This window comes from Callorhinus ursinus, unplaced genomic scaffold (genome assembly GCF_003265705.2).
Source record: "Callorhinus ursinus isolate GAN/ISIS: 27379988/994484 unplaced genomic scaffold, GSC_fseal_2.0 scaffold12, whole genome shotgun sequence".
In the NCBI taxonomy this organism is placed as follows: Eukaryota; Metazoa; Chordata; class Mammalia; order Carnivora; family Otariidae; genus Callorhinus; species Callorhinus ursinus.
In genome coordinates this window covers 40,870,954-40,890,128 of record NW_027397074.1, presented here as the reverse complement: position 1 = coordinate 40,890,128, position 19,175 = coordinate 40,870,954, and the positions used below count along the sequence as shown (strand labels likewise).

Here is a 19,175-nt window from a genome sequence, read left to right as displayed (position 1 = left end):
CTAGACAAGAAGAGTGACCTGGGGCTCCTATAAAAGTTAGGGGTCTCCCAGATTCACCCAATACCATTAGCCACTCTGGTCTCTCTTGTAATTCTAGAAAATACTGAGCCCTTGAAGCAGCTATGGGGAGGGCTAGGGAAGCCAAACCTTCATACCATGGCCTCCAAAACATTTTAAGACTTTGTCCACCTCCTAATCTGATAAGTATATTTCCAAGTCTTGGCCATATTACAAATGATTGTTCTGAGATACCACCATTAGTATGCTTTAGGCTGATCAAAATAAGACAAAAAGACCATTCTAATAGTAACTTAAACCATCAGGATGTGTGCTATTACTTAACAAGTAAGGGGTTGGATGGCCCCCCGGTTGTTATACAGGCAACGTACCTGTGTCAAGAGCACAGACCACGGACGACACATTCCTCCACTCCCAATATGGCAGTGATGTGTCCCCTCATGGATGTAAAACACTTACCACGATTCAATATCATATCCCCATGTGACAGGTCACTAAGCAGGAGAGAAGCGAGAACAAAAGAGTTGTCTTCTCTTGTGCCTTTTTTTCAGGAAATATTTACTAGGATTCCCCAGCAAATGTATCATTAAGTCTTGTCAGCCTCAAGTGGGTCCAAACCCATCCTTGAGCCAGTCAGGGGCAACTGGGTAGGCAGAAGAGATTCAGATGGGCTTAGATTCACCCCCAAGGGAGGACGCAATGCCATATGAACAGATCAGTTTCCCATTAGCAAGTAAGAAAGGGAAATAACTGTAGGGTAAGCAACCAACAGTGTCTCTGTCACTGGGTAGCAACCATATATGGTCACAGAGGTGGCCATGAAGCCAGAATGAATCGGCATCAGTGGCCACCTTCCAAGCTTTAGAAGTTCAGAGAGACACTGCCCTTTGCTTAAAGTATGTATCAGAGATGAAAATTGCCTTCTTCTTTGGGATGTTAAAGTAGCGCCTTGACAAAGCACACGGTGGGTGTGAGCTGTTACGCTTGTTGTTGCTCTCGGACTTTGTGTTTCTGCCTTGGCCATGAGCGTCCCTGGACCATCTTCAAGAAGAACCACTGTCTTTACTCCAGTGGTTGGGAGACTGGGCTGGATTTTTGAAGGCACAGTAGGAAGCTTTGCTACGATTTTCATGACTAGGATACATGGAAGATTAGAGTTAAAATTAGACAGAAAGGACTCCTAAAGCTTGGAAAACTGGGTTTGCAGAATAGTTCATGGAAAGTGTTTGTATTTGTACATGAGAGTAACTCTTGCTAGGCTAGGAGTGGATTTTATTAGCCTGCATTTGATTTACTCAATATGTAAACTTGGTATTTTTAGCTTGATTTTTATCTGGGATTCAAGTTAGAGCAATACACTTGGATTAGACCACTTGGGCTGCTATAACAAATACCACAGATTGGGTGGTTTAAACAACAGAAATGTGTTTTCTTACAGTTCTAGAGGCTGGGAAATCAAAGACCAAGGTGCTGGCAAATTTGGGTTCTGGTGAGAGCGTGTTCTTGGCTTGCAGACAGCCGCTAGATCAGGGCTGCACCCGTTCGACCTTATTTAACCTCAATTCCTTTCTTAGACTCCTTCTCCAAATACAGCCATACGAAGGGGTAGGGCTTCAACATATGAATTTTTGGAAAGATACAAACATTCAGCCCATGACACTGCCCCTGCCCCCCCTCCAAACCACACCCTTCTTACATGTAAAATATTTATTCCATCCTAACAGCCCCCTAAATCTTAACTCATTCCAGCGTCAACTCTAAAGTCTAAAATCCAAAGTCTCAGATAAATATCATCTAAATCAGGTATGGGTGAGACTTGAGGTATAATTCATCTTCTCCAGCTGTAAACCCGTGAAGCCAAAATGTGCTTCTAAATACAATGGCAGGACACGCGTAGGATAGACGTGCCCATTCCAAAAAGGAGAAATAGGAAAGAAGAAAGGGGTGATGGCTGCCAGATAAGTCCAAAACCCAGTAAGAAAAATGTCATTAGAGGCGCCTGGGTGGCTCAGTCATTAAGCGTCTGCCTTCGGCTCGGGTCATGATCCCAGGGTCCTGGGATCGAGCCCCGCATCGGGCTCCCTGCTCCGCGGGAAGCCTGCTTCTCCCTCTCCCACTCCCCCTGCTTGTGTTCCCTCTCTCGCTGCCTCTCTCTCTCTGTCAAGTAAATAAATAAAATCTTTAAAAAGAAAAAAAGCAAAATGCCATTAGATCCTAAGACAGCAGATGATAATTTTTTGGCTCGATGCCCCGCCCTCTGGATCTGCTGGGGCAGAGGCCCTGCTCCCAAGGCCCCCAAGGCTCTAGGTGGTGGCTGCAGGGCAGGTTGAAACTGCAGCAGTGGCCCCACCCTTTGAAAGGTGGAGGCAGCCTTCCCCCCTGGGCCTGTGTAGTCTGGGCCTGTGGTGGGAAGGGCAGCCTTGATGATCTCTGAATCACCTTCACTCGTTCTTCCCTTTCCTTGAATGATAACAACATGTTCGCCGCTGGAGAGCTGGATAGTCCCATCCTGTAGAATGGCAGTAGTCCAACAGCCTTACTTCATTTGGTCCCATTTTCTCTGTCCCCTTCACATCAGGCAGCATTTCTGCTGGTGTAATCCCATGTTTACTCCTGGCTTCAGCTGAACTAGATTTAAATTTAAATATGTAAGATTTGGAGGGACAAGAGTTGGTAAAAAGAAGGGCAGGCATGGAAGAAAAGAATAACCTTCACTTGCTATGGGTTCCACACTAGTCTAGGAACTACACAGAGTTCCAGGAGGATTTGATATCTCTTAAATGAAAAATGGATTCTCCAGAGTGAGAGTCTTGTTCGTCTGGAAAAAATGGACCCAGAGTTCTTTTTAATGTGTTTATTTTATTTTTTTTAAAGACTTTATTTATTTCACAGAGACACAGCGAGAGAGAGAACACAAGCAGGGGGAGTGGGAGAGGGAGAAGCAGGCTTCCCACTGAGCAGGGAGCCCGACGCGGGGCTCGATCCCAGGACCCTGGGACCATGACCTGAGCCAAAGGCAGACGCTTAATGACTGAGCCACCCAGGCGCCCCTTAACGTGTTTATTTTTGTAACAAATTATTTTTATAGCTTACACAGTACAAAAACTTCATGGCATTACATGAATTCCCTATATGGCTACACAAAAAAGGTCTGATCCTTGTGGGTAGAAGAAAACTTCTAGAGAAAAAGATTTATAGAGGAACATTCACCACCAGTTTGTTAGCCAGAATACTTTACTAGAAATGGGAGGATTTAGAGCTGAGAGAGAAAAATTATAGCTGATCTGAGATGAAAAAGGTGAAGGAATTGAAATGTAATATAAATGGAAGGCAAGTTAGAGATGAATGATTTCTTTTTCATTTAGATCCCATGCCAAAGGGCTATGAGCAATATTACGGCTTCACACAGTTTGCCCTGGAATTAAATGAAATGGACCCATTGTCAAAGTCTTTATTACCACCTACTGACACTCGATTTAGACCAGACCAAAGGTAAGCACTTTTTAAAAGATCTTTATCTCCAGAGATGGAAAACTCCTTATGAAAAGTCTTACTAACAACTCCCAGACCGAGAGAGAGTGTGTCATCAGGAGTAGAGGCCTCGGGGGCCTTGAAGCAATCATCTCCTGGAAGGAAGGGAGCCCAGCTTAATTCTACATGTGGCCTGACCTTTATTCATCAGTAGAGCCTTATTTCTATTGAAATAACCGAAAAAGTGTTTCTTTTTAAGAGTTTTATTGCATACAATAATACAGAACTTACTGTGTATCTGAAAGAGTGAAAAGCACCCAGCTCCCTTACCCCTCAGATTTAAATTACTTTGGTGCACAGAAATCTAACTTCTGATCCTACGTTTGCTGGCAATAAGCTGTGTAAACTTTCCTAGTCTAGGTTTCCTATTTATTTCCTGTAAAATGGACATAATTATCTCTGCCCTTGGGCCTAATTTAAGACTCCAAACCCAGAAAGGAAAAAAAATATGTATTTGATTTTATTTAAGAAAAAGAAAAACACCCTTCTTCATGGCAAAGTAAAATATATATATATACATTTATATATATTTTTATCTTTTATTTTTTATATTTTGTGTGTATATGTTATATATACATATATATACATACCCAGAATTAAATAGATAAATGACAAACTGAGAAATCTATATTTGCAACTCATTGCATGAATTGGTTCCAGAAATCAAGATGAACTCATTAAAAATGACATAGGAAAATGAACTGTTCACAAAATAGGAACTGCAGCTCTCTCGTAAACCTATGAAAAGATGCTCAGTCTCACTGAAAGAAATGCGTATGTTGAAAAACATGTTGACATACCAATTCTTCACCTACCAGCCAGCAAAGATTTAACAACAGTCTGGTGTGCTCTGAGGCTCCCGGGAAAGGGCGTGGTGAGGAGGCAGGGGAGAGAGATGGGGACGAAAGGGACAAATTCCTTTTTATAGATACAATGTTTTGAACCACGTATGTGTCACCAGTTCCACAAAGAATATCTTCCCTAACTGCCGCACAATAACCATTTTTAGGGTCGGAGAGGGTTCTTATGGATAGGGAAGCATATTGAATCTCCAGTTGTAGACACATAATTCGAGTAGTCACGATGACAGTGTTTTCTTGGAATTTGTGTTCCGTGATTTTCCCCCTTACTGTCCCAGGTTCCTCGAAGAAGGGAACGTAGAAGAGGCTGAAATACAAAAGCAGAGAATCGAACAGCTGCAGAGAGAAAGGCGGCGGGTCTTAGAAGAAAACCGCGTGGAGCACCAGCCCCGGTTTTTCAGGTGCGCGCCCCCATCGCGCGGGTCCTGGGCTGACAGGGACTGGCGGCACCCGAGGCTTCTGGATGAAGGGAGGGGGCGCCCCCATCCCCTCCCCACATGCGAGCGTTCTTGGCATCTCTCTTGCTCCGGAGTGCTGAAACCTCTCCGCTGGAGCAATGGCACGTGCACAGGGTCTAATGCTTGGTTTGCGGAAGTTCCAGAACACTTCAGTTTGGATGTGGAACATTTACTATTCATTTTAAAATAACTTGCCATTCAAGGATTTGTTAAAAGTAGACGTAAGGATTTAGAAGGGGCATCAGAGACCATCAGTGCTCCACCCCCTCTTTCATAGTAACTGAGAAGAAATCTACAGAAGGCCCCAGTGAAACGTCCTGGACTGGGGCCTGGCCCTCCTGCCTACACGCCAGGGCTCTGTACGGTTTGGGGGGCGTTTTTGTTTGTTCCTTAAAAAAATAAACAAACAAATGAGGCCCACAGAGGAAAGCAGCCGGATTCTTGCCCTGCCGGTTCCACCCCTCTCTTACTTTCAGAGCAGCCAGGGCTTTGTTGTTTGGGTTTTTTTGTTTTTGTTTTTGGTGGTCATGGTGTTTTAATGGACAACAGGAATTAGCTCCTCATCTTGCAGCAGCAGCAATAAAGTATGTATTCCAAAATGGCAAAATAGCAATAAGTGATGTTTTATCCCCCAAAATATTATGCTTTTTCCCCCTAGAGTCATTGTGGATTTTGTCAGGTCCCTTCTGATCATTTCCAAAAACTCCGGTTACACGCAAATGAAGATTATTCAACTGGCCAGAGTTTCATCCCAAAATATTCATAACTTTGTTTAAATATTCTATTTATTTTTATTTTTTTATTTATGTTCAATTAGCCAACATATAGTACATCATTAGTTTTTGATACAGTGTTCAATGATTCATTGGTTGTGTTTAAATATTTTTAAAAACAAGACACCTTAAACTATCTTTTTAAAAGGCAAGAGATAGATAAATGGATAGATGAACAGACTGATCCATTGATTTACTGATAATTGATAGACATACACATATACCCTTAAGTAGGCCAATTCTTTTTTTTTCTTTCATAAATCATCTAGTGTCATTTTTAAACAAGGGAAATTACATTTATAAAGATGTTCACTGCAGTATTTTTTAGGATCATTAAAACTTGCGGGTCTTTCGGCCGGAACCGCCATCTTCCAGTAATTTGCCAAAATGACCAACACAAAGGGAAAGAGGAGAGGTACCCGCTATAGGTTCTCTAGACCTTTTAGAAAACACGGAGTTGTTCCTTTGGCCACATACATGCGAATCTATAAGAAAAGTGATATTGTGGACATCAAGGGAATGGGCACTGTTCAAAAAGGAATGCCCCACAAATGTTACCATGGCAAAACTGGAAGAGTCTACAATGTTACTCGGCATGCTGTTGGCATTGTTGTAAACAAACAAGTTAAGGGCGAGATTCTTGCCAAGAGAATTAATGTACGCATTGAGCATATTAAACCCTCAAAGAGCCGAGACAGCTTCCTGAAGCGTGTGAAGGAAAATGATCAGAAAAAGAAGGAAGCCAAAGAGAAAGGTACTTGGGTTCACCTGAAGCGCCAGCCGGCCCCACCCAGAGCAGCACACTGTGTGAGAACTAATGGAAAGGAGCCCGAACTGCTGGAACCCATTCCCTATGACTTCATGGCATGATAAATGTAAAGAAAATAAAAGACCTCAAGACTAAAACAAAACAAAACAAAAAAACTTGCGGGTAACTAAGCTGTCTCAAGAACTAGGGAGAGAGAGTCATCAATTCAACCTAATGTGAAAGCATCAAAAATGACTTCACAAAGTCTGTGGAGCTCTATGGAAAAGGAATTGACATTTAAATACAAACTATAAAACGTTACGTAGGCTGTTGTGGCAACCGTCTAGAATGGAATGGAAAAGGACCAAACACGGCTACAGCCAGGTGGCCTTAGCTATTTTTCCTCTGGATTGTCTGTGAAATTATCAGAGTATCGGATGGGGCAAAGAGCTGGAGAAAAGGCAAGAATCCTCAGCAGTAGTGGTCCTGGCAAAGAGGTGACCGAGAGGCCCGTCAGAGGGAATTCCAAGTGGAAACTAGAGTTGGGACAGAGCCGGGCTCCTCTGGGTCATAAGTAAAGTGTCTGATAGGCAGACCGGCTCCTTTTAGACACATCCCTTTATTAGAGGAGGGAAACCAGTGTGACAAAAATCTGTGTCTCCGAGAGCATAGGAAAACAGGCACTGTCCGCTTTTGCTTCTAAAACATACGAAATATCAGACAAAATTACAAATGAATGCGCTCTTTGACATCGCAGTTCTGCTTACAGGAATTTTTAATGTAACTATACTCACGTGCATACAAAATTACATATTGATGTGTGTCTATCATATTATTATTAACATATGTCTCTGATAGCTAGAGATTAAAAACAACCTCCTAAAGGCTCACCAGTAAGGTACCTGTTAAATTGTGGTCCATTTCTACAATGGAATATCATGCAACTGTTTAAAAAGAAATCAGGATTCCCTCCTGCCAGAGTCACCAAACTTTTCCTATAAAAGACAAATGGTAAATATTGTTAGCTTTGCAGGCTGTAAGGTCTTAGGAGTAATTACCCAAGCCCACTGTGCAACATAAAAGCAGCCATAGGCGATAGTGAAGCGAATGGGCATGGTGGTGTTCCAATAAAAAGGGATTAAGATTAAAGGGGGATCTACCTATAAATAAGTCACTGAGATGAACAACACAGCACAGGGAATATAGTCAAGAACATTATAATAACGTGTGATGGCAGATGGTGACTACACTTACTGTGGTGACCACTGATAGAATGACATGTATAGAACCGTTGAATCAATATGTTGTATACCTAAAACTAATATAACATTGTATGTTAATTATACTTCAATTTAAAAAAAAAAAAACCAATAATACGAAGATAGGCAGAAGGCTGGATGTGGCCCTTGGGCTAGTTCGCTGACCTTATTGTGACAATGGAAAATGATCTCCAGTAGATGTTGTTATGTCAAAAACTCAGGTTTTTGTCCCTACCTATGGGTAGGACGCCATACAGGGCTGTCATTGTGTAAAAAAATGGGAGAGGGGTGGAGTGTGGATGTGTATGTGTGCGTGCTCATACATGCATGAAAGTTCTCTGAAAGAATGAGGCTTCTAAGATCGTTGCCTCTGAAGAAAAAGGACTGGAGTCTGGGAGATAGGAATAGAAAGAAGGCTTTTACTATCCACGCTTTTGGACCTTTTGAATTTTTATCTATTTAATATATTATCTATTCAAATAGGGAACCAAGGCTCTTCTCTCCTGACTCTTATGTCTTCCGATTCCTTCTGTTTTTAATGCTAACTTATAACTTGATTTGAACAACCTGGTTGATTGGTAGCTTTTACAGAGTCACACCCAAGGTGGTGGCCGTCATCCCAGCCGTGTTTTATGTATGACAGACTCTTCCCTTATCCATGCTTCTCTCAGAAGCACCATTTTGCGCAGCCTCTAAGTTTGGAAGAAGCCAAAGTCCGAAGTAACAAAATGGTTTCCGGGCTTCCCGTTCCCTCACCGCCCCGTATGAGACTGTCAGGGATAATTGTACATGCGCGTGGAATGACGGCCAGGCCCCGGGGGCGGGGGGGAGGAAGAAAAGAGAGAAAGGGAAAGAGGGGGTATGACAATATTTTCAATAGCCTTCAAGAAATTCTTTCTAGGGCGCCTGGGTGGCTCAGATGGTTGGGCACCTGCCTTCGGCTCGGGTTGTGGTCCCGGGGTCCCGGGATCGAGTCCCGCATCGGGCTCCCTGCTCCGCGGGAAGCCTGCTTCTCCCTCTGCTTCTTTCTCTGTCTCTCATGAATAAATAAATAGAATCTTTAAAAAAAAAAAAAAAGAAATTCTTTTTATCTTTCACAGGAAATCCAATGATGACTCCTGGGTGAGCAACGGCACCTATTTGGAACTTAGAAAAGATCTTGGTTTTTCCAAACTGGACCATCCTGTCTTATGGTGAAAAAGGAAAGCAGAGTGATACACCCTTCTGCTTCTCCTGTGTTTGCTTTCTGAAGCCACGCACCCGTGTCTGTGTATTTAAAAGAAATTATTTAGAATGATCACCTGTGCTTAGCTTAGCATTGTAAGTATTTAAGTATCTATTTTCTTCAGTAGGTTTCTTTACAATTTCAAATGTTATCACGATTGTTTATATGAATGTAGAACACCTTGATATTTCATTTTATATATAAACTATTTAATAAAAATGAAAGATTGAATGTTCACGTGTGGGTTAAAAAAGAAGCTTTAACACTAACTTTCCAAAGGTTAGGAAAATTCAAATTAAATTTATGCCTTATAAAATTGTGTTGGAGAAAAAAAATCTCTCTCTCCCAGGTGCATTAAAAAATACGAATACCCAGGGTTACTCACTCATGCTTGCGTAAGCTACCCAGGTTTAATTTGGTAGCTCAGATATCTTTTTGCCTCCGACAGCTCTTGAATTGCTCATACAGAACAATTCTGCTGGTGCTGGAGTCTGAAGAATATTTGCATTTGCATTTTGGTGGTTGGGAGGATGGTATAAGATTAGTGGAATGTGTGTTTTTTATATCAGATAGATATAGCACCTTCCTGAAGAGGAGAAAGCATTTGAGCTCATCCCTCCCTAGAGGTGTATTGCCTTATGTGCAAAATTGTACCCTGTTCCGCAGAGAAATTGTCATCAGTCGGAGAAATTCCCATTAATTAAATGCTATAGTGGCATCCCAGAGACACAGTAGGAAATTTCTCCTTAGTGAGAACTGAACTCTTGACAAGTTAAACTGTTTTCCGCTTCTCACTCCCACCCCCATGTTCCCAACACTTTACCACAGCTCTGTTGAGTATGGAATGTTCCAGTTTAGCCTAAAACGTACAGTGCATTCCACACAACAGTTTGACTTTCTAAAAGTTTAGCAAAATAACTGATTATTTTAAATAACTCAACAAGTTTTTCCTAAATACTGTTTTGGTATTTTCTACCTCTTAACACCATATTTTAGATCTTGTATAAAAAGTTTGACCACCTGCCTTATAGACAAATGTAGAGAATTGATGTTCTTCCTTTGTGTTGTGTTCTGATAAAGTCTTACCTCTTTCCTATACTTTCTTCTTACTCATTTCACTCTTGTGAGTTTTGCAGCAGTCTTAAATAATACAGATTATAACTACTAAAAGGGGAAACTTTGTTATTTTAAATGTTACTTTAAAGTACAATAATACAATTTGTGCAGTAGTTGAAGTGTGTTATCAAAGCAATGCCAACTTCTGCCCAGATTACATTAAAACCAAAGCCTAATTTTTAAGCCTTTTACTCTAATGTCCATAATAATCCTATGGAATATCAAGTATAATGGTGTAGTAAAAAGATTTCTCCAGAAAACACTTACGGATATTTAAAACATTTCAGAGCATGTAGAATTCTATGAATGAAAAGTAGAATAAATAATGGTAAAAAAGAATGCATGATTTTTTCAGTGTCACACCAAATAACCAAGTAGTTGGACAGCATTGCATTTTCAAAATGGAGAGTTTTAAAGTGGGTCACTAGCCTTTTGGAATCTGCAAGTGATTAGCATTTAAAAACAATAAATGGCTCATTAAATATTACATTCATTCCTTCCAAATCAAGAAGTCAAGATGAATACAATGTGAATATCATTTCCATTCCTAAGCAGTTTCGATGACACAATCAAATTCTTTGGTATATGTGCTTTGTTCTTTTCTTTTCAAGCATGTATCCAAATTCTCCTCACAGACAGGAAAAAGCAGGCTGTAGATTTAAGGATACTCAAGGGAAAACCAAATCTAGTTTTCACATTATGAAGGAAAATGTAGACTTTTAGCAATACTGACTACTACATAGGCCTCCTCTAGAAGCTGACTCACAAAAGACAAAAAACAAAAACAAAAAACCCAGCCCAAAAGCAAGACATGCAGCCTGAATGGATGTAGCTCTGTCAGACAGTATCTGGAAAGTTTTTAATTGTCCCACTGCTGTTATTTCAATTGACTTTATGCTTTATTTTGGAATCACAAGGATAAATGGACCAAATACCACCATTGTAGTCATCTTATTTGAGATGGAAGTGGTGATAAATTAGAATATGATATGGAACTATATGCAAATTTAAAAAGCTATGAGTCAGTACCAGCCCTATAAAAGGGCATTTCTGAAATTTAAACAGCTAGTGATGCATCCTGTTATTATAGTCTTAAAGCTACCTTGAGGGGGAAATGGCTCCTTCCTTCCTTCAGTCCCTATCCTCAATAGCACCTTCCCATCTCATTTGTATTTCTGGGGCATTTTCTACTTTTAAGACAAAGAAAACCGAACCGTGGCATTCTTTGGGAAGAATGGAGGGAGATTTTAACTTTCTGGACTTTGAAAACCCCAATTCAGTCATTGCAATCACCACACCATCTGAGATACATGCTTTAACCTCCATTTTCTTCCTGATTATTCCAACCCAAATTGATGACAAATTAACATATATATTCTTGGAAACGGGACCGTGGGCAGTCGACTACCTTGTACTTCATACGTGCCTGTGGCCTCTATCGATTACCCCAAGCTGCAGGAGATCATTCTGGAAGAGTCCAGCAGCCTCCTGCATAGCCTGGCAGCAGATGCCTTCCTGCTGCAGGCGCCAGAGCCTCAGCTGGTATGTCCTGGAGTCAGATGTAATCATCCGAATCCTAGCGCGGTTCTCCCTGCTGTTCACCTCCCAGAAGTCAGGCCGCTTCCAGGACTAACTAAACAGCCAGAGTGCACTTTAAGGCAACAGTCCAGTCCTCCATCAAGTCCCTAGAGTGCCCCAATAGCCCACAGTCTTTGTGTGCTTCCTGTGGGGCTCTCTGGAAGAGAAAAATATACAAGCTAAAAACAAAACAAAACAAAACATCTCTTCATGTTTACTTCATTTGAACTGCTGCTTTTCTCATATTCTACCTTTAATTACTTCCAGTAAATCACTTGCTTGGGCTTCAAGGACTGTTCCTCATCTGTATTTTCCAGATTTATGATGAACGGTCTTGTTCTACTATAAACAGTGTCAGCCCTAAAAGGAAAAGAATTAAGTTTTTATTTGGCTATTGAACCTTGTTGTAGGCCTACTCCATAGTCAATGAGTTAGTTATATTATGCCCTCAAGCTATCATAGAATTTTCTCCGGCCTTTTAGTTACAAGTAGGAGCAATAAAGTTGTTCTTATGATGTTAGGAATAATAGTTCCAATGTATTGGCATAACTCATTTGAATGTCTTTCATTTTGATATTAACATTGGCATAAATCTATTTTTGCTACCAGATGATAGCTATTTTCATGCGCTCAACTTCCCTCTGCCTTGTATAAGTCTGTTGCTTGGTGTTAGTCTTTATTTTTCTGTGTTGGAAATATTTATCACACGAGTATCTGTAAATCATGACAGAAAATGCAAACCATTTTCTGAGACTTTTGGGTTACACAATGATAAGTTGCTAATGATGATTTTATCTTCTTCCATTACCCTCAGAGGATACTTTAAAAAAAAAAAAAAAGATACCTGTTAATCTTCTCTCTAGCTGTGTGTAAGCTCATTTTCTGTTTAAATCCCACCCTTCTGCCCATATACCCCATTCTCCCTGAAAAGTTCGTACTCGTTTGTTTATCCCCCTTATGTAGCTAGTTGACGGTGAATAAACAACATGGAAAAAGGGCCACCTTTGTCTTTGTTTTTCCAGGTTAATGGGTATTAGTGGCTACTGAAGGGGATCAAAACGCTAAGCTGGGCTCTTTTGTGGAAGAAACATGCCTGGTTATCTAAAGTGATAGAGATTTGAAATAAGAATACCCTGGGACATAAACTGGGAAACCATAAAGTTGAATACTACAAATGTAGGTCCCTGAGCCCTTAGGAGGGGGACCTGAGGCAGCTGGAGCCCCAGACAGCCCCCAAGGAGCGCCCCGTGTTTACCGCAGCAGACTAAGGAAAGAGGTGGTTCTGTGTGCCCTAACATGCAAAAGGGGAACGCTGACTGCTCATACCAACTTAATGGCCCTTTTGAATGACTGACTCGTCTCCTCCTCCCATATGCAAGTTGTGTCCTTTGCAAGGCCAGGGACATTCTTAGCCTTCTCTAAAGACCCACCCGATTCACTGACATGTATCATGGCACACGAGACACCGGATCACAGAATTATGTGCATAAACTCACATCTCTGTATTCCTAAAAACGCTTAAAGAGACAATCAAAAACAATTGATGAAACTTGATTGGATCCTGGCTTAAAAGAAAAGAAAAATAAGCTATAAAAGACATTTTGAAGATAATCAGTGAAATTTGCATATAAAAACATAATGAAATTCTTGCCAATTTTCAAATATGTGTTGTTGATATTGCCTGTTGATCTGAATCAAATCTGTCATCAGAGGAGGACCATTTTCCAACATTATTCAAAATAGGGTTATGAGCACTAAAGAAAATCTTAACAAGCAACCTCAGAATATTTTAACATGTTAGCCATTGCTGAAATAGGTCTTAAAGCATCCTGAGGTGTCAGCCTTGAGGAGGCAATCAAATCTGGAGGTACGGGTTCCAGGCCATTGGTTTACAAACTTAGGCATACAATTTTCTAGTCATACCAATGGAATACCAGCACTAACATGCTTGAGGACCATGAGTAACCCGCGAATCGGGACATCACCGTCCTCCACACCCAGACAAGGGTTTCTTTTCATGGACTTAGTACTTGGGGTCCCTGCAGGAAACCGAATCTTAGTATATGTGCTGCCGAAGCGAGCACAGGAAACCGAATCTAACTCCGGTAGTTCAAGGGAAGAAAATGAAGGGACTCCTTGCGGGCTTCTAGCAGGTTGAAGGCATATTAGCAACAGCAGGAAGTTGTGACCACCCCCCGGAAGTAGCTGGAGCTTCAAAGAGGGGAAGGGCCACCGGGAGCTCGAGTGGAGGGACGTTCGGCCTCTGCTAGAAAATCCAGCCCAGAGGAAGTTAGAACTATCCCAATCTCTGTCTCCTCTGGCCTCCATCCTGGTGGCCGAACCCAGGTAAGCCCAGAACCAACAGCGCTGTCCTTAGAGCTCAGCCCCCAGGGCAGGGCAGCCGGGCGCGGGGGTGGGGGGTGGGGGGGGGGGGGGGGGGGGGGGGGGGGGCGACGGCGCAGCAAACAGAAGAACAAGCACCTGGATCTTATATTGACTGGAGGAGTTCACATCTGGGCTTTGAGAGGGATCTTCAGTAAGTAAATAGGCTTAAAAGCCTTTTTTTTTTTTTTTTGAGAGGATAGAATTTGTTAAATTGTCTTGGCTCCTAGTTATTTTACCAAGGATGAATTATAATTAACTGTGCTTTAAAAAAACAAAAAACAAAAAACACACAAACTCTGGTTCTCTGTGATATGGTTGTTGTCAAATTTTTGATGAGCTAAGGGCAGCCTCTCTTTATTAAATGCCATAATGTAAACAGATACCAGACTAGGAAAGATCGATCAACTTCAGCAGTGATTCTCAAATCTGGATAATGTGCTGGTGGGAGTGATTTTATACACACACACACACACACACACACACACACTTCCCAGACAGCCCCACATACTCCGTTCACCAGCATTTGCTCACCACTGAGCTGGGACACCACCTTCTAATTTTGTGATTGTTCTGGGTCTTTAAAAGTAGCATGTTGGTAACAACTATGTTTCTTTTCATGAAATGTTATATATTGCTTTTGTACCATCTTGGAAATGTCAAGATAAGGGCCTTGTCACCTCTTTCTCCTGTGACGCCTCATGGGTACTTTAAAAGGGGCTTGCACACAGACAGCAGTCAGCAGCCGGGACGGATTCTTTGAAAAACATTGGCCCAGCCAGGAGTGGTCCCAGACCCTGGGACTATGCAGTCCTCCACCTTGAGGAGCTTCCGGTATGGTGCGGAGCCAGTAGGTTGGTCAACAACCAGTGTGGTAAGAAAGGCTCTATATACAGGGTGCCGACGTGATGAGGGGAGAGGTGATGGGGCCTCACAGACGTTCGCTGAAAGGAGGGCCACACCTCAGACGGTGAAGAGAACAAGAGGGCTTGGTGACAGGGAAGGCTAAGGCTGAGGGGTGGCGGGGGGGGACGTGCCACGTATGACTCACAGTTCCTCTCCAAGCCAGTGACGCTACAACACTGCTTCCCAGCTAACATCACAGTGAAATTTTTGATGTGTCACAGTAGCTGGGATTTCCTCCGCCTGGAGCCAGGGGGTAAAGGGTGGGGAGTCCTAGCAGACAGCACTGAAGGGACTGAAGAAGACCATCCCCATTTAACAGATGAGTTCACTGAGGACCAGAAGTTATGCAACTTGACCCAACTTTCACAACTAGTCAATAGCAGTCTGGGGACATACCACTGACTTGTCCAAATCTAGCTCCTTCTGCTACAGAATGAGATGCAAACAATGTGACCCCAACATGCTTGTCCCTTCTCAAGTGTTAAGAACTTGTTTTCCAAAGGTTTCGTCAGGTCTTTGAAGCTGACCCCGGCAGTTCAAGGACGGGAAAGAACCGTGGGATGGGCCTTGGGAAACCTAATTCTAGTTAGTAGTGAGACCGTAGGTAAGTCACTTACCCTCTACAAATCTCATTTAGCCCTGACAGCAGATGGACAGATTATCCTTAAGTTTCTCTCTATGCTGCCACTTTGTGATCTCAAGAATAGGTGGAAATGTTCTTCGGTCGATCAACAAATATTCATGAGCACCAAGCGTGTGCCAGACACTGTCCCTGCCCTCACGGAGCTTACCTATAAATTGCAGAATCTGCTTTAAAGTATTCCTTTCTATTTTATCCTGAAAGTGGGAATTATTTGGCCACATAGAAGAATGATGTCACATATTCAGAAAAAGCTGTCAGCTTTTGAATCATCATGCTTTTCTGGGATTAAAATTATCCAAGAGTGAGCAGTTGTCACAAAGCTTGCCCCACAAATTGCTTGCCCACATTCATCCAGCCAATGATACAGAATGCAGGAGAGAGAGGAAAAAATTAAGTTTCTGTTTTCCTGGGGCTGAGAGTGTCATGGGCAGAGGGTGGGGTGCAGACAGGAGCGCAGAAACAGACAAATGTGCGGCATAACAGACACACAAGTGTTGTGGAGACAGACACGCAAGCCCGGTGGGGAGGCAAACCTGGAGGATATTGCTATTTTATGTTACACGAAGTGGTGAGGGAGGGTTTCACCTGGTCCAGGACTTGAAGGGACTTGAAGGTAGTGCAGAGGAAAAGCGGAAGAATGTTTTGGGTCCTGGGAGAGGGCGTTGGTTTTTACTCGGAGTGAAATTGAAAGTCATGAAGGGTATTGAGCAGAGGAATGGCATGATTTGACTCCTGATCTGGGGGAGATCAGGAGGCACAGGCTAAACCAGAGAGCCCAGGCCAGAGAGAGATGGTGGCGGTGGTTTGGACCAGGGCAGAAATAGCGGGGGTAGAGGGAAGCAGTAAGAAAACGGACGTACTCTGAGGGCAGAATCAGTAAGATTGGCTGATGAGTTGGATTTGGGATGTATAAGGAGAGAGGTCAAGGACAAATCCAAGTTCCATGGCCCGATCTACTAGAAGGATGAAGTTGCTATGGACAGAGCAGATTTGGGTGCACTGGTGAAAAAATTAGGTGGTGATTTTTTTCCAAGAGGTACTCCTAAGTAGGCAGCTGGATGTATGTGTGCAGTAAAGGGTAATGCAGCTGGCTTGGCTTATTCAAACCCTGCACATGTGAAGCAAGAAAAGACTGGCCTTTGGCCGTCTCCTGGGAGATAGCCTCTGAGCCTTTGGAATATCCCTCCTGAAAAGAGGGGCTTGGTATACCTGGGACCTTAGCCATGCCAGATAGTTTATGCTAAAAATGTGTTTTATAGGGGGAATTTGGGCAACCCTGTATCAGTTTGAACTCTGGACAGGTCAGAGACCGAGTGACTATGGTCGGCCACACGGGTGCTCCATGCTTGGGTGACCGACCCCGGACACCCAGGCTTCCCTGGCTGACAATACTCTGAATATGCTGTCACACGGAGTTGCCGGGATTCGCCCGGTGAGAAACCAGGAGAGATTTTAGACTCCACCATCTCCCTCATCCACGCGCTCATGGGGACCGAGTCCCGGCCAGCCTACGCATGACGTTCTTCTTCCTGAGCCCCACTGCCCCTGCCGCAGGTGGTCCCTTGTCAGTTCCTGCCTGGCGGACAGAGCCCCCCATCTGCCGTCCCAGCCCCTTGCCACTTACCCTCATCCTCAAGCTGCAGTGGTTTTTCTAAACTCTGGTCATATCATTACTCTCTTTGTAATCCTTCTCTGCTCAGAACACCTCAGCGTGGCGTATGTGTAACACAGCGATCACAAGCCCAGACTTCGGGGTCCGAGACACTAGGGTTTGAACTCTGGCTCTGCTGTTCTGAGGGTCTGCTTCCTCAGTTCTAAACGGGAGTTCCTCCCCGGGGCAGCTGTGAGGATCACTGCTGGCTGCCGTTTGCTGAGTGCTCACCCTGCGTTAATCACTAGTTCAAGGCTCCTTTAGCATTGTGCTTTACCTAAGAGGAAACCGAGACCTAGCTCATGGTCACAGTCTCCTGCCTGATAAAGCCAGGATGCAGGTGCTCTTAGCCTCTAAGCCAGCACTTCTCAGAAAGTGGTCTGGGCACCCCTGCAGGCCCTCAGGATTCATCCAAGGGAAGTACAAGGTCTCATGTTTTCATCATAATATTAAGACACTATTTGCCTTTTTCGCTCTCGTTTCACGAGGGTACAGTGGACTTTTCCAGAAGTTCCAAGCCATGAGAATGCAGCAGGTCGATGCAGAAGCGATATGCTATGTCCAGCTGTCTGCCTTTAAGCCAGACATTTAGTGATGGTTGCAAAAATGTAAAGCGATGCTATTCTTCCCTCGATTTGTTTTTTGTTTGTTTTGGAAACTGTAGTTCCATTTCACCGACAGTATGTTTTTATGTTAACATATAATGGATTTATTGTTGATATTTTAAATACATTCATAATTCTGATTTTCTCAGTTTGAATTTCTAATAGAGCGAACACCCATAGAGAGAACCTACATAAATGGAAGCTCTTTGGGGATCTCTGTAACTTTTAAGAGCCTCAAGTTTTTCTTGAGAGCATAGAGTTTTTAAGAGCATATTTGGTCTTGAGACCATATAGTGTGAGAAACAGAGCACTAAGCTGTACAGAATATATGTCATTGCTTACCCTAGGGTCCAGCGGAGAATGAGGGTCAACAAATGGTTGTGTTTCCTATTTTATGGGGCTGCATACATGAATATTAAGTGTACCGGCTTCTGACTTCCCTAAGCCTTCTCATGGCCGCCCCGCATGCACTGTTCGGTCCTGTTATTCTGAGCTCCATGCGACCTCGGAACCCCACGCCTCTGCACTCCCTATGCCACATCTGCCAAACTCCCACCTCCTCCCCCACCAGCCTCAGCTCAAGCACCTACAGCTTTTAGAAGACAGTTTTGCATTAGACACTCCTGCTCTAACTCCCTGTCCAAGGCTCTTCCCACTGAACCATATGGACTTGGGCAGAAAATGGAGATTTTGTTGATTTCCTTGGAAAGGTTTTACAGGGAAAGGTTTGTGACTGCCCCATTCAGTATACTTGAGAAAAAGGCCCCCTTCCTGGTACATCGCAGTTTCTCCAGCACTAGAGCAATATATGCAAGGAAGAGCATGGGCCCTGCCAGTGTTCCCCAAAGTGTGGCCCTAGTCCCCCAGCTTCCAAGTCATTGGGGTACAAGTTAACAAGCAGATTCCTGCCCCCGTCCAGGCCCTGCTGAGTCAGACTCTGGGGATAGGGCCTGAGAATATGATTTTTTTTTAACGTGGTGAATTTTATTGTATGGAAATTATATCTCCATAAAGCTGTTTAGAAAAACATGCATGTATTTAGTAGTACAGTCCTTAAATATGTTCTTTGAACTGCCACCAATCGGTAATAGAGTAGGTACTGTTTGTAAGCCAGCTGTAGGTTGCTTCTTCTAATTTATTGGGCTAGAAATAAGCTTAGATGGCAAAGGAAGTCAGTTTTCTTTTATTCTGTAGTGTTTAGGGCCATATTATAGCCAAGAATAGGATTTTTAAAAATCCTATTCCTAATCCTATTGTGTTGATTTGGGGATTCTTATGCACACCAAAGTCTGAGAAGCACTCTTCTAGATACTGGTGGGTTCCAGAAGAGCCACCCTGCCATCCATGGGACAAAGATGACTAAGAATTATAGTACAACAAGAGAAGAAATATAGCCTAGAAGGAGTATTGGCCACCTATGGA

The 19,175-nt window shown here is 43.0% G+C and overlaps 3 protein-coding genes across 9 annotated transcripts in view; all 3 read left to right on the top strand.

Annotated features, from left to right (window-relative positions):
- The window catches only part of OSBPL3 (oxysterol binding protein like 3), a 173,154-nt gene extending 160,591 nt beyond the window's left edge, over nucleotides 1–12,563 (top strand). For all 7 annotated transcript variants that reach the window (XM_025873042.2, XM_025873043.2, XM_025873039.2 and 4 more), the window contains 3 exons: nucleotides 3,384–3,510; nucleotides 4,688–4,810; nucleotides 8,748–12,563. In XM_025873042.2, coding sequence (XP_025728827.1) covers nucleotides 3,384–3,510; nucleotides 4,688–4,810; nucleotides 8,748–8,844 — 347 coding nt within the window. In that variant the 3' untranslated portion in view covers nucleotides 8,845–12,563. The remainder of the gene's footprint in view (nucleotides 1–3,383; nucleotides 3,511–4,687; nucleotides 4,811–8,747) is intronic.
- On the top strand, nucleotides 5,679–8,451 carry LOC141373872 (large ribosomal subunit protein eL21-like). The gene has a single exon (XM_073898985.1). The coding sequence runs from the start codon at nucleotides 6,028–6,030 to the stop codon at nucleotides 6,508–6,510; it is 483 nt and encodes a 160-aa protein (XP_073755086.1). The 5' UTR covers nucleotides 5,679–6,027; the 3' UTR covers nucleotides 6,511–8,451.
- A 1,241-nt stretch (nucleotides 12,564–13,804) lies between the features above and the next one.
- The window catches only part of GSDME (gasdermin E), a 124,146-nt gene continuing 118,775 nt past the window's right edge, over nucleotides 13,805–19,175 (top strand). Inside the window, exon 1 of the mRNA XM_073898981.1 lies at nucleotides 13,805–13,912. The gene's annotated coding sequence lies outside the window, so the exon portion shown is untranslated. The remainder of the gene's footprint in view (nucleotides 13,913–19,175) is intronic.